The sequence below is a fragment of the Podarcis raffonei genome, chromosome 13, assembly GCF_027172205.1.
Source record: "Podarcis raffonei isolate rPodRaf1 chromosome 13, rPodRaf1.pri, whole genome shotgun sequence".
NCBI lineage: Eukaryota > Metazoa > Chordata > Lepidosauria > Squamata > Lacertidae > Podarcis > Podarcis raffonei.
In genome coordinates this window covers 37,600,412-37,621,857 of record NC_070614.1, presented here as the reverse complement: position 1 = coordinate 37,621,857, position 21,446 = coordinate 37,600,412, and the positions used below count along the sequence as shown (strand labels likewise).

The 21,446-nt window shown below is 45.7% G+C and overlaps 3 protein-coding genes across 8 annotated transcripts in view; 2 read left to right on the top strand and 1 right to left on the bottom strand.

Moving 5' to 3' along the window:
- Positions 1–21,446, top strand: part of LOC128399909 (immunoglobulin superfamily member 1-like) — a 270,931-nt gene that overhangs the window by 113,990 nt on the left and 135,495 nt on the right. The gene's annotated exons all lie outside the window — the stretch shown is intronic.
- The window catches only part of LOC128399910 (brain-specific angiogenesis inhibitor 1-associated protein 2-like), a 157,316-nt gene that overhangs the window by 11,351 nt on the left and 124,519 nt on the right, over positions 1–21,446 (bottom strand). For 3 of the 6 annotated variants that reach the window (XM_053361772.1, XM_053361773.1, XM_053361776.1), the window contains exons 1-5: positions 9,318–9,445; positions 4,263–4,338; positions 4,044–4,130; positions 1,087–1,148; positions 744–815 (exon numbers count right to left, since the gene is read on the bottom strand). In XM_053361772.1, coding sequence (XP_053217747.1) covers positions 744–815; positions 1,087–1,148; positions 4,044–4,130; positions 4,263–4,338; positions 9,318–9,365 — 345 coding nt within the window. In that variant the 5' untranslated portion in view covers positions 9,366–9,445. Of the gene's footprint in view, positions 1–743; positions 816–1,086; positions 1,149–4,043; positions 4,131–4,262; positions 4,339–9,317; positions 9,446–21,446 lie in introns of those variants that run through there. The other 3 variants (XM_053361774.1, XM_053361778.1, XM_053361777.1) reach the window with 3 other exon arrangements.
- LOC128399908 (toll-like receptor 13) lies at positions 13,060–19,574 on the top strand. Its single transcript, XM_053361766.1, has 3 exons — positions 13,060–13,442; positions 15,421–18,239; positions 19,258–19,574. The coding sequence occupies exons 1-3, from the start codon at positions 13,434–13,436 to the stop codon at positions 19,418–19,420; spliced, it is 2,991 nt and encodes a 996-aa protein (XP_053217741.1). The 5' UTR covers positions 13,060–13,433; the 3' UTR covers positions 19,421–19,574.

Below are 21,446 nucleotides of genomic sequence, written 5' to 3'. Positions count from 1 at the left end.
CCACAAGTTCCCTGACTGATGGCAACGCTAGATGAGGCTGATGGGAGTTCAACCACATCTGGAGGGCTAAAAGTTCCCTGTCCCAGAGTGCCCATCCCTCAAGCTTTTCCACATGAATAGCAAGGCCTCGTTTTGGTCTTCTCGCTGGCTAGCAAGAAGCTCTCCAGAGAAGTGAAAGCCTGTGAAGAAGTGCTGACCACCGTCTCCTTTGCTTTCTCATAGACTCTGACAATCCCTCAGTCTCATCTTCCTTGGGGAATTATTGTGAGATAAAGACAAGATGAAAGAAACATCACAACCCATGCTTAGCTGAATAAATTCCTGCCTCAATGGCACTCTCTTCTGTGGATAAATTAGATACCTCCCTAAATGGCCAACTGTAAGAAATGGAAATGTATATAAACAGAGATGGAACCAGTGTTCATTTATGAGTAAAACAAATGCAAGGCACATGCCTTCCTGGAAGCCATACTATGACACTATTTGACCTGGAGATTCCAGGATTGTTGTGAAAGGCTCTGTGGTGAGGGAAAGTCATTCTGCATGTGCTCGGGGGTACTTTCCTTCATCATTATTTCAGACATTCGGGGCATAGATACGATTCTGATACTGAGCCCTAGCAAAGATTAAGCTTCGGATAGGATATTGCACAATAACTGATGGGCAGATAAATACACATGACAACAGACAGACAAACTTGAAATGGCAGAAGAGGAGGGTTCAGATATTAATCTTTCTCTCACCATCAGATACTTGATATCCAGTTCCAGTTTGTGTTCTAGCTGGGATAACAGCTCCGAGTGGAAAAGCTTCAGCTGGGACCAGGTGACAGAGAAGCAGGAAAGGAGAGGGTGAGAGTCAGGAAGACGAAGGCCAATACCACCCCCTCCCTCCCGCCCATAGATTGGAGGTCCCAAGAATGGCTTTTGGACATGACAGGATACCAGGATAGGTGGGCCTGCGGTCCTAATCAGAGGCAGCAAAGGAGAGGAGGGGAAGAGGGCAGAGGTCTTAAATAGGCCCATCAGTCTGATCCAGGCAGGCCTGATGCCAGGCTAAATGGGCCCATCACATACAGATACTCACCGTTTCTTCCAGCTGCACTTGGATCTGACGGTGGACCTCAGCCATTTGGAACAACGTGTCACCTGTAGGTCAAGGTGATTGGAGGCTTAATATACCCCAGACATTCCCTGGTCTATGAAAAAGTCCTTTGTCCCCTGGACTCTGCCTGTCCCTGGATAATCTCCTTTCGGGTTAATTCCTTTCCTAGGAGTTGACCAAGGAACTCCAACCAGCTTTTAATTGGAACCAAAATGTTGATGGCAGGCATTTGTGGAAGGAGGTCTTCAACTTGGTACATACACACAAACTTGAGCACCGCTCTGCAGCTTCTGCTTTGGGGGTGCATTGTGCAATTCACACACCTGGCACAGAGATTAGATCAATGTGACGCAGCACACATCTAGATGGGAGCATTCCCTCCGAAAGAAAGTGTGATCTAGCACAGAAGCAGTTCACAGCCCTGTCGCCTAAGTAGCTAAAAGTGACAAAAAGATGTTTTTAAAAAGAAAAGCAAATATGTATCCTGCCTATTGGCTGCAGGAGCCCTCAAAAAAAGCTTACAGCATTGTCAGTCACAACTATCTTCTGTATACATAATAATCTAAGGCTGTTGTCATGCTCTGTAGTTGGGGCAGCCATGTTAGCTCCAGCATGAAACAGTGCTGGTGACAGGCGCTTAACCGAGTGGGGAGAGGTGCTTCACATAAGAGTTCAGCAAGCTGTTTTGTGAAGCCACCCCACCCCCTGTTAAATGTGGTTGAATGGATGAAGGCAAGGCACCCCATCCTTTAAATGGGGGTGAAGGTTGGGGCGAGCTGTGAGGGGATAGGTGAAAGGGAGGGTGAGGTACAAAGGGAGGTGGTTTGGCCAGGGAAGCAAGAAGGTATACAACAAAATCACAAGATACAGAAGACGTGAGGGGGGGGGAAACCTGCCAGCCTCTCATAGAAGACCATTCCACAGCATAACCTGGCCCAAACCATTTAGACAGAAAAAAATGTGTCTATATTTGAGGTTTTACATTTTAAAAAACCCATCTAAAGGTGGCATTACAGTTAGGGCTGCAAGACAGGAGGAACCATCAACAGATTTATAACCGGGATATACATGCAGCAGAATGTGGGCTGTACCATTTCAGGCTGCAGGCATGGATGGCATGTTTGAATGCTCAGCTACATGAAAACTACCTAATAAATAGTAACCAGGACAAAAGGGAATGGGCAGGACTCTAGAATCTCTTATACCATACAGCATATTATGTGCAATTTATAACTTGCAGGGAGTTGTGTTGACGTGGGGCAGTGTTCAAAACCGGCATCCCTACCTCTCCTGTGAAGTGGTACAGACCACCCTAACACCACAGTTTTCTTGCTACCTCCCTCTGCTGCATGGTGGAGTTGATTAACGATAGGGGCCCATTTTAATCAATTGGGCCATGACTTAAGGGCGCCCTTGTTTATGCTAGAGTCTATTTTGGTTCTGGTGTTGCAACAGGGAATTGAAAAGAGGAAATATTAAAGATTGCCTTTGCTTCTAACAATGAGCAGTAGCTTTTGTTTGTGAAATCGTACCTTATCTCGTATTTCCTTCAACATCTCAAGAAAGGGCCTGCCGCAGTTTTATTTACATGTAAGTGATGGATCGTTTGACAGAAGCACTAAAAAAATCTTTAGCCGCTTGGCAGCCCTATCTACAGCGGAGACTAGTACAAAACAGCTACTGCTAAAAACCACAAGGCCCCACGGCCAACGAGCTTAAAGACTAGTTTACACCGTCAGCAGAGCCAAGCAGTAACAATCTCCTTAGGCATGTGCAGTTTTAGGCTATGAGAAGCAGTGCTGAACACCAACCTGGATGGCTTTGAAAGAGAATTAGACAAATTCATGGGAGATAAGGCTCTATTGGCCACAATGGCTTATGTTCTGCCTCCACTGTCCAGGGGCAGTGTGCTGATGGACTGAGAGTGTTGCTGTTGCACTCAGGTCTGGCTTGTGGGCTTCCCAATGGGGCAACTGCTTGGCCACTGTGAGAACAGGTTGCTGGACTAGATGGGCCACTGGCCCAATTGAGAAGACTCTTCTTATGGGTGGGTATTGAAGTGAAACAAAACAAAAGAAAACCCTTCATGCAGAAAAATAGGATGGCAGGGAGAAACTGAGGCCAGATTCTCCTCCCTGCCATGCCATTCAAACATACAAGGTTTCTTTTTTAATTAAGGAAGGATTCAAGCATGCTAACACACCCTACACCCTTGCCTTTAGCCTGAAACGGCACAACCCAAAGGAAATTTTACCAAATGGTTTTGCTGAATGTGCAAACTGGCTCAACGTCTCGGTTCGCACAGAAGCAGAGATGTGGGGTCTCTGCTCTCTTGAGGCGTCATCCCTTGATGTTTCCACGATGCTTGAAGGGAAGAATTCCATGGAGTCACCAGGAACACATGGGATGCCTCCCTATTTGCCACCAATAGTCCAGATATGGGGTGTGTACATGATGAGACAAGTGCAAGTGGTATCCTCATTGGAAGCGGTTCAGCAGGTGGAGCAGAGCTGCAACTCAAGCCTCCCAGAAGATATTCCACAGCCAATTACGGGAAGCGGAAGGGGTGCAGGAGTGACTCTGCTGGTGCCCCTGCACTGCAATGACCTCCTTACAGCTTCACCCTTCCCTTCTCCCTCCTGGTAAGTGGCAGTGACTTGTTTGCTGGTACGCCAGTGTTGCAGTTCTGCTCCACCCAAGAAACCACTTGCAAGCAACATGAGTGACCAATACTATGTGGTTCCAAGCAGAGACTAGATGCTGTGGGTTTGCTGGGGTTATGCCTGCCTGCCTCTTACAATGATGCTCGCAAAGTCACAATTTGCTAACACCTTTTTGCAAGCACAAATTTGCGCACAAGAGTGCTCTAGGGAGAGTTCAGTAGTAGGAAATAAGTCTCTTCCCTCCAGAGGAGGCCACAGGTCGAATCAAAAACCTACCTAACTCCTTGGATCCTTGGCTGTCGCTGGCCAACTCGCCGAGTTTCACTAAGGCATCAAAATAACCCTTGGCGGCCACTGTAACTCCTGCAAGGGGTGGAGGGATGGACCATTAAATCATAAACTCACAACACAAAAGCTGCAGAGACCTTTCCCCTTTAAGGAACACCAACTCTGACCTGGCCTGAGGTCAAGGGCTGGACTGGGGCATTCCATTACCTGAGAGTGCTTTCTGATAGTTCTTTCCCATAGTAACAAAATTCCTTAGACTGGGGTTGAATTGGTCCAGAATCGCCTGGATACAAGGGAGAAGAAAACAAACAAATAATGCAAATCCTTCTGGCATGATTCAGACAAAGTTTAGGCACTAACTTCCCACAGAAAGGCTGAGGCGTGTGCTTCATTTCCTCACTGAAATCCACAGGAATTAGAAGGACATAAGTGATTGGTTCGTCCCCTTAGCATCACAATTCTCTCCGTATTATCAGGAGAGAGGACTTCCTTGCAAAACAAGATGAATCACAAGTGCTTAGAAGAGACACACACACTATTATTATTATTATTTATTAAATTTGTAATAAATGTACTTGATAGAGAAACTGATGGGCAAGTTGGTGAAGAAGAGTCTGAATTCTGTATGGTCTGATTTTAAATTGTATTTGATGTTAACCTATATTTTTCTTACAGTTGGAAAACTACTTTGCATAACTTAATGAAACTTTGGACTTTGAAGAAGCATGAACTCAGGATGAAAGGGAGAAACGAGCTAAGAGGAAGGCATGTTTGGCAAATCCTCACCGTGATCAACTCCCACCTGAAAGCTTATGTCCCCACTGTGGAAGGACATGTGGATCCAGAATTGGCCTCCACAGCCACATACGAACACACTGTTAAGACCATATTCATGGAAGCCAATCTTACTCAGTCACAAGTGATTGCCAAAGAAGAAGAAAAGTGGTCTAAAAATCTTACAAATGAAAAAATAAATAAAACAAAATGACATACTTTGGGAGAAGATATATAAACTGGCACAAGGAAGGGGAGAATTATACGCGGTGGCCTGCAGGGAGTTGAATATGACAGAGGGTACCTGGGAAATAATACACAGACCTGGTTTACATGTCATAGTAAAACAAAACAAACCATGGTTTAGTGTGAACCTGCAGGCTCTGGGAAAGTAGATCGGGGTTGTTTTGTTCCTCCCCAGGCATTCTGAAGCTGCACTGACCTAAGCCCATCATTAAGCTTAGCGTATTGTCTGGAACTGGGCTTGTGATTTCAATCTTCCCCAGACCAATCACAAGCTGTAACTAAGGTTTGTCCTTTATGGCTTGTTGTTTGTCCAGGAGAGCTTAACCATAACCCCTGATGTGGAGGACAAAGATAAACCACAACTTAACTCAGCATAACACTGAGTAACGAGAGAGGAGCAATGTTGCCATGGAGTACTCATGCTAAACCATGGCTTGACTTATTATGACATGTGAACCAGGCCACAGATAGATGAGAAGTCTAGGAATGGATAAAGAAAGTAGCTAGGTCAAATAGCTTAGTTATCCATGTTTTCCTCTAAGGGGTTCAACTGAGCATATATATCCCTATATTTCTCAAAGCAACCCTATGAGGTGGGTTCAGAAGCGCTGAGTGACCCATGACAACCCAACTGCAGTCTAGCAAACTAACCACTACAATGGCTTGATCAAGAGTGAGCAGAAGCCCTAAACTTTACTAAAATGTTGTCCACATCTATAAAATTAAAATTAACATAATTTCTGCATGAAAAATAAAACAATCAAAACTCTACAGATTTTCTTATGACCTATATTTTGTATGTTATATTGACATGCAAAAGTCAATTCATATACAGTATTTGGGAATCGAGACATAATTGTTGATAAGGACTGTGACATTTTATTCATTTCATTTTAATGAAGGAATTGGTTTTAATGTAAGTTTTTTTTTTTTTTTACAGGAATGCATTAGGAAAATTTACAGTTCTCCCTGACTCATGTGTGCTGCTTGGTAGCTACTGGTCGGGAAGCTATTTCTCTTGTTTTGACTCCGATCAAGAGTGCCCAAGGGGGGGGGGGAATGGAGAGAGGGAGGGAGGATTATCTGGACAGACAGGAATGTGTGGGAGGATGGAAAGACAGACAGGAACTGGATGAAGGGAGCAGATGATGGACAGAGGGAGAGGAGAAGGGATGTCTTGTGGAATGGAGTTGGCCTGGCCTAAACATTCACCAGAAATAAGTGGTGAAAAAGGGTCAGCTTTGGTCACAGAGTGTCTACACCTCTCCCTACCCCCTATCATTTGGGGCTGTGATAGAGGGCGCCAAACCTGAGAGAGCTGCCCTGGTGCTACCAAGTACTTTTTCCCTTCTGGAAATAGGAAATCAGGTCTGGTCTGCATCTAGGGTTAGTGGTTGGACCCAAGCTTGCCTGTGGACCTCGGGAAGGTGCTCAGTCCCACTGATTCTTGACACTAGACCTGTGGTAGAATTAGGCATTATAATCATTTAAAGGGGAAACGGGTGGCGCTGTGGTCTAAACCACTGAGCCTTGGGCTTGCTGATCAGAAGGTCGGCGGTTCAAATCCCCACCATGGGGTGAGCTCCCGTTGCTCGGTCCCAGCTCCTGCCAACCTAGCAGTTCGAAAGCACGTCAAAGTGCAAGTAGATAAATAGGTACCACTCCAGTGGGAAGGTAAACGGCGTTTCCATGCGCTGCTCTGGTTCGCCAGAAGCGGCTTAGTCATGCTGGCCATATGACCTGGAAAAACTGTTTGCAGACAAACGTTGGCTCCCTCGGCCAGTAAAGCGAGATGAACACCACAACCCCAGAGTGGTTTGCGACTAGACTTAACTGTCAGGGGTCCTTTACCTTTTAATCATTTAAAACTGCACATGTCTCACCTGGCCCTTAAATGAAAGTTCCCTGCAAGTAAAAATCTAGCACAGTGAGGAGGATGTTAGCCAGCCTACTTCTTTTGATGCTATTTTTCTACCTACAGATTAAAAATCCCTTTCCTGTAGTCAGATGCTGAATAGTCTCTTCTGCCACCTTATTCTCACCTGATTCTTTTGCTGTTGCTTCATCACAAAAAGGCATTTTCACGCATGATGTGAAAAAGGGTATTTTGCTTTCCTGTAATAATATGCAGGTGAACACCACAATCACATTCTGCCTTTTCTTCCATTTTCTGTTCTAAATTTACAGTATTCATATGTCTTCCTCATTAGCATAATAAGCTAATAATAAGATCTTTTAGCCTAGCAGAAGCAAAAATGCCTTCAACAACTTATTGAAGCAATGGTTAGAGTAATCAACTGAGCAGATCCAGGCTCAAACTCCTACTCAGCCATGAATTCCCATGGGCCAAGTCTCTATCTTTCAGTCTAACCTCATCTCAACAAGTTGTTGTGACGATCAAATGAAGGAAAGAGTCTTACATCATCCTGAGCTCCTCTGAGGAAATGTGAACTAAAAATGTAATAAATAATAAAAAATTAGAATAAGTGGGCACTGCAACAAAATGTTAGGAATATGCAGTCCATCTCATTCTCCCTTACCACTTGGGTTTTCCATTCCACAACCGTGAATTCTGCCTTGACTGAGCATGCTCAGTCCTCATTTGGTTTCTTTACGAAGGAGCTCCTCATTTTCAGGTCTCTACCCTAAATATTATTTTATGCTTCTGCAAACCTTGGGATTCTCCTAAGACTGCTCATGGGTGGTACCATTTGGCTACATAACCAACAAAACTCACAGCCCAGACATCGGTGATAGAGGGAATAACAGCACTGGTTAGCATAATGTTCTCCACACACCCAAGGAAAACTGCTCTGAAGACCCAGATTTCAGACAACACAAGCGCCACTCCTGCCCCCACCTTCCCAACCCCAAGGAGACAATGGCCCCTTCTCGGCATCTGCTTTAACAGCTGTCAGATGTGTCTCTGCTGAGCGAAGACAGCAAAGAAAGCACAGGAACCCCGGCCCAAGTGCGTGCTTCCTCCCCGGATAAGAAGAGAATATCCCATCCAGTTGGACTCAAGATGTTTAGGCAACACATCTCGGGGGGAGCAGAAAGGGTTAAGTGTTCCCTCCTCCTGGCCAAGTACACTGAGGCTGGGATTTGGCATGGGATTTGCTTCATTTCCATATGGGAGAAGAAAACACACAGAAAGAGCAAAAGCTTCCAGCTCCATCTGAACTTAACCAGAAAAGCGGATAACCACAGATTTCATTGAAAGCAGGGAGCCCAGGTCAGAATCTGGCCCCACATCCTTAGCAAAGTGTCTCTTTCCAAGGAAGCGAGCAAAACAAGAACACTTTATTAGCGGTACTATTTCTATCCACATGTCCAAATGCACAGCTGAGTTTCTAATAAAACAGTGGGACCGAATGATGATAATAATGATGATGATAATAATAATAATAATAATAATAATAATAATAATAATAATAATAAAGTTGTCTGTAGCCACATTTCTCCTGCAAATAACAGAACAGGTCCGTTATCTGAGCAAAACTTTTTTTTAAAGTTCACACAACTTCTCCATCTTAATCAGGGTTTGTCTGCCCCCCCCCTTATTTACTAGAGGGAAGGGGGAACTTCCCAGACCTGGACGTTATTATTAACGTTGCGCTACCTTCGAAGCCAGGGCATTTCTCTGCATTCAAAAGGGAGGGTGGGGGCGCGGGGGGCAGCGGGGGTGGGGTGCACAAAGTGTGTGTGTTTGTGGAAATGTGGGGTTGGGGGGGCTTGTTGGAACAACTCTGCCCCACTGGCCTCTCCTCCCTTTTCCCTGTCCCTTCCTTTTCCGAGGCTCTGTTTTTCCAAAAAGATTTTGGGAGGTGAACAAAAGGCTGGTTAAGAACAGCCAGAAAGGAAAAAAGAAAGGGGGGGAAAGGGGGGGGTTGGAAGGGGATTTTTTGTGTGTGGCGGTGCTGGAAAGGGCTAGTGTGTGATGGGGTGTGGATGGCAGGAGTGGGGCGGAGGAAAAGAAGGACGGAAACACAAATCAGGGACGGAGGGGGGCAGAGTGGGGGGGAGAGAAGCGGTGGAGGGGAGAGAGATGAAGGGGAGCCAAAGGGAGAGGCGGAGGGGGGGGAGAGAAAGAAGAACAGGAGGAATAAACAGGGGAGAGGGCTGGCTGAGAAATGGACGGGGGCTGGATCGGGGAAGAGAGGGTCAAGGGAAAGAATGGAGAGAGAAAGAGGGAATGAGGAAGGGATGAGGAGAAGGATAGAAAGTGTCCCGCTCACTCACCCTATAGACGTTCTCCGTGAGCCGGTTTACCTCCTCCGAGCGGGACATGATGCCGGGGCAGTGAGCGCCGTGGGGCCTGGACGGGGCGTGTTAGAAAGGGGGTGGGGTTGTGTCCCCCCCCCCCGGTGGGGGCCTGAGGGGTGGGTCTTAAAATGGGGGGAAGCAGGAGGGGATTGGGAGCCGGATCAGCTGGGAAGGAAAAGGCTGGGAGAGCAGCGCCAGAAATCAAACGGGATCCTTAGCAGGCGGACCACACAGATAGATAGATAGATAGATAGATAGATAGATAGATAGATAGATAGATAGGTAGAGCGTGTTAGTGAGATGGGTAAAAGCGTGTCAGGCTCATATACACGGCCATTTTTATCTTATTTTTTAATAGTACACAGGGTGCTGGAGGTCTAGACATACTGTTGCCAAATGTTGGAGAATTGAATCCCCAGCATCTGAAAGGCGCCGTTTGTTTTGGGTGGAGGGAGGTTTACGTTGAAATCGCTAGTAGGGAATTTTTTAATCTCCCCGTCTGGAGTCATTTTCAGTGTTTCCCATTTGGGGAATGCTGTTGGATTTTAAGGTTATCAGGAAATAAACGCCCAGGTGTGAAAAAATATGAAAGTTAGCAAGTTAGTCACGGTGATCGTCGCCTTAAATTTTTAAGATTTTGTAAGCTTTTCTCAAGGCTACAAAAGCAAAATTCAGTGTTTGAAACCCACACACGATGTCCGAAGTCTGAAAAGTTAATTTTAGCTGTGTTCAGGATGACGAGGCTAAACGATTTTTATTAGGAAGATCAAATGAAGAAGTTGGTATTTTATCTGCATAAATTTAAAGAGGAGGAAAAAAGTGTCCCAAAAGCAGGAAAAAACTTCCTTAGATTAAAATGGTTGTGTATGTAGAATTGCAGCAGGGATCATCTTCCTTGTTTTGATTATTCCTTATTTTCTCTCACACAGGACTCAAGGCTGCTGAAGTTTTCGAAAGAGCTTCTATTAAAAATAATAATTGAAAATGTTGAAATCTGCTGGCTTGATTAATCAGGAACCCTTTTTACAATCAATCCAAACATTGTGAAGATATTCATCTTCCTGTCTAAACCGGGGGTGGGGAATCTTTTTCAGCCAAAGGCTGTGTTTCCTCCTCACAGGCAAACATGCAAAGGACACATTCCAGCGATGGGTGGGGCCTTACATATAAAGTGACTAATAAATTTAATCATCGTAGTACAACAGTAGTAAAAAAAATCCTATGTGGTTATAGACGTGCCTCCCTTCACACTTGGTATGTACAAGTGGTAAAACTTGCACACAAGAAAATCTGCTGTGCAGTGTAAACAAACTTTCAAAGTCTGCAAAGCAGCATTTGAACTCTGATCTTGAAGGTTCAAGTCTAGGAAATAGATATCATTGACCAGTATAGGTTGGCTGGAGAATACATGAGATGTAACACAGAGGGAGATTCCAAAAATGGTTTCCAACAGCAATGGATTTGGAAGTTGGGCATAAGCGGCCTTGGCAGAGCTTGGCAGGAGGTTTGGCTATGCCTGCTATTGTTGCTTTCCAGGGCTGGCAGGATTCCCAGCCACGCAATGCCAGCTCTGGGCGACTCGTTTTTCCCATGGGACACTGTCCAGGCCCCCTGTAGTGAAAGTCCAGGACCTAGGATTTGCCTGCCAATCCTGTATCTCTACCGCAGTGTGTCCTGATAAGATGGGTGCATCTTGGTTTCACGCTGCCCCCTGCTGGCTGTCTCTGGCACTTGGAGCTGGCAAGGGAAAGCAAAAGGGTTAGGAAAACAGGCTAGGCCTACTGCAGAACTTGAAGTCTTGATCTGGGCCTGGTAGGGTGAGCCATGGAACATGTTTGTAGCACCCCAATTCCAATACCAGGGATCACTGCCTGAGCTGCCCCTGTCACGCCTTGCTGAGGGCTGCAGTCTGCTTGCTATAATCCTGCCTGCACAGTGGTGCCCTCAGGGTAGGATTTGGGGCAGACGTCCAAGGCCTCACTTAGCAGGAGAAGGAAGCCCCCCAAATGCAGCAGGACCAGCTAACCATGTTTTGAAGTACAGTGGTACCTCAGGTTAAGTACTTAATTCGTTCCGGAGGTCCGTACTTAACCTGAAGCTGTTCTTAACCTGAAGCACCACTTTAGCTAAGGGGCCTCCCGCTGCCGCCGCGCCACCGGAGCACAATTTCTGTTCTCATCCTGAAGCAAAGTTCTTAACCTGAGGTACTATTTCTGGGTTAGCAGAGTATGTAACCTGAAGCGTATGTAACCTGAAGCGTATGTAACCCAAGGTACCACTGTAAGTGAAGAAATGCACATTACCATCTAAAGAATCCAACCACATGACCATTAAGCCCAGAGTCCTGAAATCATCGTGTTGTAGCACGGGCAGCGACAGCACAGGGGTGGTTCCCTCGGGTGCAAAATTGTTAGGGGCGCACAATCTCAACACCCGGTGCTGCTCAATACAGCTGCACACTTCTGTTGCTGGGCTCCGTTGAAATTCCAGAACTGTGTCTGGAAAATCGGGGCACTTGGAGGGTATGGTGGTTTCCAGCACCTGGTATTCGGAACCTTACTGCCCCACAGAGCAGAGCTTCCCAGACTTTTACGCTGGTGACACACTTTTTTTAGATACGCATCATTTTGCGACACAGCAATTCAGTTTTACTAGCAAAGCACAGGTTAAACTAACCCCTTTCAGTTAGAGCGGTCGCAGGCAGAGGACCAGGGAGGCTCAAAGGGGGGTTATGCATCCTGATCTCACTATGCCTAAACCCCACCTGTAAGATCACCTAGCAATGGCCCTACTCGTATCCTGGGGAAACTGCAGTTTACTAATTATTAAGGTTTTTTTTGTTTTGTTTTTAAATTTCTCTTTATTGATTTTTATTACACACAAAACAAATTCATCACAAATAAAAACAAAACACACAACAAAACTAACAAGAGAGGGGGAAAAAAAACAGAAGACCAAAACAACATATAACTAATTGACTTCCCTCCACCTCGGTTTTGGGTTATGTAACAAAGGATTTCCCCCCACAGTTTCTCTTTAAAATATCTGCACGTCGTAGGGTTATATTGAGCCTACTGTGATCTTTACATTTTTTAAATCTGCTTCGATATATATTATAAATTTGTTCCATTCCTTTTGTTTCTTTCTGATCTCTAATTTTTTGTGTCATTTTTGCCAATTCTATGTATTCGAATAATTTGCTTTGCCAATCTCTTATCGTTGGGATATTAGTTGACTTCCAATTTTGTGCTATTAATATTCTAGCAGCTGTTGTTGCATATTGGAATAAAATCTGGTCCTCTTTCTTGATTTCATTACCAATCATCCCCAGAAGGAAATTTTCAGGTTTTTTGACAAAAGTGTATTTAAACATTTTTTTAATTCATTATAAACAAGCTCCCAAATTATTAACGTTTATATTCCCCCAACTAGCAAAAAAAACCCCGACACTGAGGGCAACTGGAATAGACTGGATTCTTATGTCAGGTTACTGCTAGAAGATTATCCGGGAGCAAAGGTCCTGCTGGTGGGCGACCTAAATGCAAGGTTAGGGCCTGACGACCCTAGTTTAGAAACTAAATACAGGCATAAAATAGGGTATCCTGATGCCTCTGGCCTGGAGGCTTTCCAACTACCAAGGCAGTCAAAGGACCAACCCCTCTCCAGTCCCAGGAGGAGCACGGGGAGTGTTCGCACGACACACCTATACACTGCAGCCGACACACTATTGTGTCGCAACACATAGTTCGGAAAGCTTTGCCATAGAGCGTAGGTAGAACATACGCATTGTAGCTAGTAGCCACTGACAGCCTGAGCCTCCATGAATTTGTCTAATTCTCCTTTTAAAGCTCACCCATGGGGTGAAAGAGAGAGAGAAAGTATCCCAGGGTTGCTCCACCTCTTCCTCTTTTCATGCCGCACCTCCTTCTGTCATAAGTTTCAGTTCCCAACTGGCACACTCAGGGAGTGAAGGGGCACATGGCTGACCACAGGAGGAGGAAATAAGCTGCACTTCGACTCAAACCTCACGTACCATGGGAGAAGGAGGAAGCACACTTGAGCAGCTTCTTCAGCGGATGAGAGAAAGACCCAATGCTAAAGGTGGGTCTGTCCATGGCAGGACCTTTGGGGTTTGGTGGGGAGGTTTGGCTTCAGTCACAGAGGCAGCTTGCGAAACGGAATGAGTGGAAAGGCGTAGAGGAAATGATGGGGCTGGAAAAAATGGGTATTTCCCATGCCTGTCTGGTTGCTTGCGCAATAATATGCCCATGGCAGCACTCTTGTGTTTGCAAGGCAAAAGCCCGAGAGGGCAAGCTTTCTGCTGAAACTTTCTGCTGAAACTGCCTTTTAGCGGTTGGTGTTTTAAAAAGAGTGAGAGATATTACGACTTGCAGACCTTACAGTGTGAGGCTCTGTAAACTCCGGATTTTGGAAATGATTGCTTTCTTGTGTCTGACTGGATCACAAGCCTGCGGTTTCAGATTCCTCCAGTCATACCGCCTTCGGCTTCCTCCCTTGTGGCACTTACAAATCGCTGGACAATTTGAGGTTGCTCAAGGTCTGAAGCGGTCCTTTGTTTAGCTGTGAAGGTTTGCGGAGGCTTCTTTTGTCTCCTCGCATATTGTTATGCTGCTCCTCACTTTCCTGAGAGGAGAGGAGAGTGGTTTTGTGCGGTGTGTTTTGTTTCCTTTGGATGAGAGGGCGCCCAGGGATGGAGGCAGGTGCTGGCAATAGGGGTTGATGTTCTGCTGGGCCAGAGCAGAAGACCCACTGCCAATCTGCACAGCCTGCTTGCTGGTCCTCTTCCTCGTTGCCCACCCACCTGCTGTCTCTGAGGGCACAGAAACAGAGTCAGACCATTTGCTCCATCTGGCTCAGGACTGTCAAAACTGACTGGCAGCAGTTCACCAGCGGCTCAGACAAGGAAATGTTTTCCCACCAAGAGATTGAACATCCGCACCTTCCGAAAACAAAGCCACTTTCCTAAATAAAACTACAGGTGTGTAAAAGCAGTTAGCATGCCGTAACAAGCATGTGAGCAGCCTCCCCGTGAGGATAGGAGCAGCAGCGTTGGGGAACCATCACCCCATTGTGATCATGATCAAAATGACACACCCCAATTTGCTGTTAGCCGCAGCAGGAGCCCATGGGAGTTTATTTCCTGATACAAATCACACTTTGTTTGTGTGTATGTGTGTAACCAGGATGGTGGCAGGAAGACAAGGGTTAAACTCCCTGCTCTCTGCCCACCACCATCCGGATTCTGCTTAGCTTCACCCCTGCCCCATGGTGCCTATTTATTTAATTATTCTAAAAAGTGCAGATCAGTTGTTTCCACACATCTACCATGGCCCTGGCCCCTGGGTGAGTAAGTGGTGACAGGATAAGGGAGAAGGAACAGCTGACCGCCATTATCTCACTTTGTGGACAGCTGTGGGGCTGGTTTCAGAGGAAGAAGCCAAGTGCATGGTCAGGGGCGACAGTGGCAAGGAAAGAGAAAGAGTGAGTATGTGTGTGTGTGTCCATGCTGGCTGGGGCTGATGGGAGTTGTAGTCCAAATTATCAGGAGAGCAACAGGCTGGGGAAAGTTGACTTAAACCTACAGCTCTGTTTTCTCCTGCTTCCATTTCCCCTTTGTTGCATTTTAGATGCTATTCTCCTTCATTCAAGACTAACATATTTTGGGGAAGTCGCTAAAGACTGGCCTGCACAGTGTGGAAGGGACACTTTTCACCCCTTCCCAGGATCCCCCTGAGTACCATTGAGAAGATGTCCCCCCCTCCTATGGCAGGCAGCTCCTTTCAATATAATAGGTGGGGCATGAACAATGTCCCCTTGCTGTGCCTTAGGAATAAGGAGAGAACTCTGCTGTACCCCCATATTGCATCCCTGAGCCTTTGAAGGGGCAGGGAACGTGGGCAGTTTACCCTTGTATATTCATATCAGCACTCCTCCTCAGTAAACCTTGCAGAAGAACCTCACGTATCCAGCTGCCTTCATGTCAATGCAGTGTACTAGATTACGCATTTCACCACCCTGGGTTTAACTCACTGGAAGCATGTTCATATTCTTGTTTTAGGAGCTGAACATCTTCTGTATGAAGCTGCTGCATGATGGTTCTCTCAACCCAAGATGGAGAAGAAACAACTGCCTTTGGTCCTGTGAAACCCACAGTATGACATACAGGAAGCACAAAGAGCTCACGATGCCCAATTTTAGACTTGTCTCCATGATGCTCTGCGTGCTGCTAGCCTTCTTTGTGTGGCCGCATCAGGGTGTTCATTCTTTCGGGCTCGCTCACTGTATCCTTTCCCCGAACAGACCGGGCCTTGCTACCTGCAGTGGCCAGGCCATCTCCAACTTGACTTCTGTTACCCTCCAGCTGCCCAACTCCACCCGCTGGCTCAACGCCTCCAACAACAAAGTGACGCACCTGACCTCAACAACCTTTTCCCATCTTCCTCACTTGTTGGAACTTTACCTGGACCACAACAACATATCAGGCATTGAGTATAATGCCTTCCAAAGCTTGGAGGACCTGGAGGTGCTTGATCTGAGCTGGAACCAGCTGGTGTCTGTGGAGTCCTCCATGTTGCCTAACCTCAGGAATCTGCGTGAGCTGTTTTTGGGTCACAACAGTATCGCCACATTGCATCCCAGCTCCCTCATATCCCAGGTGGCTCTCCAGGAACTGCACCTTCCCAACAATAATCTCTCTAGTCTCCAAGAGGTGGCAACAGCTACCCAAGGCTTGGCCAACCTTACCTTCCTTGACTTGGGTTCCAATCAGATCTCTACTCCGTGTATGGGCCCCAGTTGGATTGTCTTTCCTTCCCTGAGGAACCTCAGCCTCAACAGCAATGGGATTTCCAGGCTGGACTTGTCTAACTGCTCCTTCCCTAACTTGCAACAACTCAACCTAACCCATAACAACATGTTGCAAGTGGAGGCTGGATCCTTTCGGGCCACCCCTGTTTTGGTGGAGTTGTCCTTCAACATGAACCCCCTGGATATCTCCCAGCTTATCAATGCAACTCTCCCTAACCTAACCATGTTGCATTTATCCAGTATGAATCCACCATTAAATGAGAGCATGTCAGCAGCTTGCTCCTTCTTCAAAAGCTTACCCTCTTTGACCTCTTTGGACATCCAACATTCTCAAATGAATGACACTCAACTGAGGCAGCTGGGTTCCTGCACTAATCTCACGTGGCTGGATCTGTCCACCACGGGGTACAAGTATCTGAAAAATGGGGCCTTCGAAACATTTCAAGGCCTGGAATTCCTCTCTCTGGAGAAGTGCAAAGTCCTGAGGCTGAGCTCTAGCGCCTGGGGGAAGCAGATGCAGCTACGTACCCTGATCCTAAGGAGAAATTCCATTTCCCAGTTGGAGGATTCTGTCTTCCGTCCTTTGAACCATTTGAGCTATTTAGATCTGTCAAAGAACCACCTGACCAACCTTCAGCAGAGATCCTTTTTTGGCATGGAGGCATTGCGGACCCTCATCCTGCAGGGCTGCCAGATCACAGCTGTCACCCGCAACACCTTCCATTATGCCCGTAAGATGGAATTCTTGGACTTGAGGGATAACAGCATCAAATTAATCAAGCCCCGTGCCTTTTTGCTCAAGCACGTGGGGACTCTCCTGCTGTCAGGAAACAAAATCCTCACTGTCAAAAGGAATGGCTTTTACCAGCTGAACTCCCTGAGATATCTCTACCTAGACCACAACTTGCTTTACAAGCTATCTCGGGGAGTCTTTACACCCCTCAAAAAACTAGAAATCTTGGACATCAGTCACAACCACCTCTTTACTTACAACAAATATGATTACCCGAGTCCTTTTGTTGGTCTCCGCTCCCTTCGCAAGCTGGACCTTAGTTTTCAGAGTCCTAGACTACCCATTTGTCCCCCAGACAAAGTCCTCCAAGGCCTGGGGAACCTACGGTACCTCTCTTTGAAGGGCAACCCCAGTCTCCTGTTCCTTAACATCTCGTTTGTTAACCTGACTAGCCTCAAGTCCTTAGATGTCTCTGAAATCAGTCCATTCAATGACTCTTGGAAACCCTCACTAAATTTCTTCCAAGGCCTGGGTAACTTAAGCCAACTCTGGATAGATGACAGTGCCATCAAGGACTTGCCTGAACAAATATTTTCTGGTTTGACATCACTAGAGCAACTCTCCCTGAGCAAGAATGACCTGAGGAACATCAGCAAAAAAACGCTTGGTGGGCTGTCCTCCTTGAAATATCTGGATGTGTCTGGGAATCCCCTGACATGCTCCTGTGATAATGCCTGGTTTCAAAACTGGTCTGTGTCGGAACCAAATATCCAGGTGTCCATGCTGGGCTCATATCATTGCTTTGGCCCTGGCACGACTGACCGTCTCTTTGCTTATGAAGACTTCTCCTTCTGCTTTGAGACTAGGGGAATATACTTCTTCATTGCCACCACTGTGATCACCCTTTGCTTCCTGTTTACTGTTTTAGTCTATGCCAAATTTGGTTGGACCCTCAGACATGGCTACTACCTGCTGAGGGGCTGGGGCTTCAAGCGCCTGCGCCAAAAGGGACAGGAATACCAGTATGATGCCTACATTTCTTGTTGTAGTCAGGACCATGAATGGGTGGTGAACAATGTTCTGGAAAAGCTGGAAGTGCAAGGAGAACCCAGCTTGCGGCTCTGCTTCGGGCCTAGAGATTTCGCGCCTGGAGAATATTACATAGACAACGTTCAGAATGGAATAAGCCAGAGCCGCAAGACCTTGTGTGTGGTGAGCGACAATTACTTGGAAAGTGAGTGGTGTTCGCTGGAAATCCAACTTGCTTGTTCCAAGATCTACTACCAGAGGGAGGACCCTCTGGTTGTGGTCTTTATGGAGGAAATCCCTAACTACAGGTGAGTGAAGATAGTTCATTAGCCGCAAAGGTGAGACAGGAATATTGGGTGCCAAAGCAGGAGGTCTTATTTCATTCATTCCTTCTGTTTTGAACATTTCTTATCCTTTGTTTAAAATAACCCCGGAGGAGGGTACAATTCCACAAATCATAATAAAACCACAATTTAATATTAACACCCATGTTCAGAAACGCTGGGGAAGGCTACTGCCTTTGCGCCCCTGCTTGTGGGCTTCCCATATGCTGCTGGTGTGGGAATGTTGTAGGTACTAGGAGAGGATATATTGATTTAATAGTATTCTTCTTAACTCACGCTTGTGAGTCAGCAGCAGAGCAACATTCCCCAATATATAGCAGGAAGCTAGTTGGTAGATTCGTTTGAATCTCTTTACTTAAGCAATCCAATCTGGCTTTGTTCAGATTGGATTTTGTTCCTGGTAAGTCCCCATTTTATCCCTCCTAAAAAAATAAAGACACAAGAAGCTTCTTTTAAAAGTAACAAGAATTTTACTCACATTCAGTTCACAGTTGGATTCCTGAAGGCAGGCTTTAGCTTAGAGTTACAGAAGAGGGTTTGAGTTCATCCCATATGGGAATGAGCCCATGTCCTGGTGGCTGAGAGCCAGCAGACAGCAAAATACATCAGTATCAAGAGAGCATGGCATCAAGAGAAAGAAGAAGGGAAGTGGCTGCGTGACCAGCCCCTTTTATGGGGTCTCCCAGGGTCACATGCAGGGGGAGGAAGCTCCAGACCAGGTGTGACAGGAAGTCCTCCTAGCTGTGGAGTAACCCCCCCCCCCACGTGTCCACTCTAGGCAAACAGGAAGTGTACTTGACTGCTTATGTTACATCCCCCAGTTGGTTGGCCACCAAGGGAAGCAGGATGTTTTGCTTAGATTCAGCCTTTGTCTGCTCCAGCGGGACACTTCTTGAGAACCCCGTTGAGTACGTTTGGGTGTGGAGTATGGTCCGTGTGCTAAGGAATGGGAAACCTCAGCCCTGCTTTCCTTCCTTCCTAGGTTGTCTCCCTATCATCGCCTAAGGAAACTGATGAAGCAAGAGAGCTACCTCACATGGCCTGAGGACCCTGAGGCTGAGAATGTGTTCTGGACCAAACTGTACGAGGCCTTGAGCTGTGGAGACCCAGAGCAAAACACTACGCAATTTGGTGTGACTTGTTAGGTGACGGCCTCAAAGCAAAACACTGTGACTAGCCTTCCTGGGATCGGTTAACCTACAACAGTGCTTTTCAACTGTGCGGCCTTTTAGCTAACATAAAAATCCCACACTCCCCACACCCCCTTCAAACCTGGCTCCTCTTATAAGTTTATTTGAATTTCCAAAAATAAATTGAAATGTTGTGACTTTTAATTGTAAATAGCATTTTGCGTTTAATAATAGAAATGAACGTATTTCATACTTTTATAGATGAATAATATTGTTGTTGTTTTTACTTAGCTTGGAATATATTTTTTAGAAATACATGCCCTCCCTTGAGATCTTTATACAAGCTTCTGGGGTGGCGGAGCCCCACTGGCTAAGAAACACTAACCTAGAATGACATGAAGCAGAAGGAAGAACATGTACTGCGATTGCCGCCACCAACAAAGGATGCCATGGCACTTTCCATCTCTGGATGACAGAATGTTTTATAAATGATGCTGCCTGAAATTGGACAGGGACTTGTGGGGCTCACATTAACTATCTGGGGGGAGGGGAGTATAGAAATATTGAATCTAGTAAGCTGATGCCTTACAGTATTGCCTTAAAATTCATTAAAAGAAAAGAATTAAATTGAGTTTTTTAAAAAAATCAGTTGGGGATTAATCAATTTTTTTGGGGGGGGGATATATTCTGAGCATGCGCTCAAGGTTTATTGCTGCTGTGTGATGACTGGGTGTTGAAGAGCTTTAGAAACATTGTTAATATCAATAACTGCGGTTATTAGGATTGTTGTCTAAAAGGCTCGAAATTCTAATGGCAAAATTATATAATTCCCTCAGATTTGTTTGAAATGTTGTCTGTATCCTGAACGATACGCTTTTATGGGTTGCTAGTTGAAATAGCTCTTCTTGACACCTGCTTCTTGTCTGTATGTAATTATAGATGGTTAGTACAATGACTTCGATCCCAAAAGAGTAACTGGGCTGAATCCATTGCAGACATGTAAATTAATTGCACTTAACCCCACTGAAATCAATGGGAAAAGCAAATCCTATTGATTTCAGTGTGAACTGAGTGCAGCAACCTTAGCCTCGTTAGCACAACCCAATGTACTAAAATGTAAAATGCCTGCTACAATGGATGCAATGTTCCCAGTTATAAATGCTATTAGATTTGGGGGCTGTAAGGGGAAAACCCAATCATGTAAAAGTGTTCTGCCAAGTTCAGTTTCCCATGTCAGATATGTGAAATCAAGACTTGTTAGAACCAACCTGTTGGTTGGAGGGATGGAGGAGATGCTATTCAGATTGCATTCAGGACCAAATCTATCATATGCGCATTTTTCAAAAACAACGTGAGAATCAAAGCACAGTCATCCTCAAAATTGCTTGGGTGGGTGGGGAGGGAATGTGTTTAGGAGAAAGTTGCACGAATTTTCATGAGGATTTAATCCCTGCCCCTGCAAACTGCTGCAGAAGTGTGGAGAACTCAGTTTAAGATTGGGAAAAATGAGAAACAGAAACCCCGAAAGGACAGATGTTTCCATCCCTATCTGAGCTCTGGGCCTCCACTACCTCTGCCCTTGGGCTACGTCTGAAGTTTACCATAATCTCAATAGGATTTTTACTTTTTAAAAAATACAAATCTAACAGAAAGAAAGAAGATACTACTACTACTACTACTACTACTACTACTACTACTAACACCATTGCTAGCTGGCATTAACAATAAGACTATTCCATATTTTAAACATATAAATTAAATATAGGCAGTCCAAATATCCAAAGAGATATCTAAATGAAATTCATGATTATAAGCCCTGAGTTCGAATACATGGGCGGGGGGTGGGGCGGGATACGGTTTGTGCTTTTGGAATATATGTCTAATATTTTTCCCCTAAGAGCACTAGAAGTACTTTCGCTTCTTGGAGGGGTGGGAATAATATTGAGGCTGTTCTGAAATTTCCAGTGCTTAGGGAATTGGGATCAAACGGTTAAAATGATAATTGACCCTGGTGTTTTTAATGTGGTTGTTTCGTCTTAAT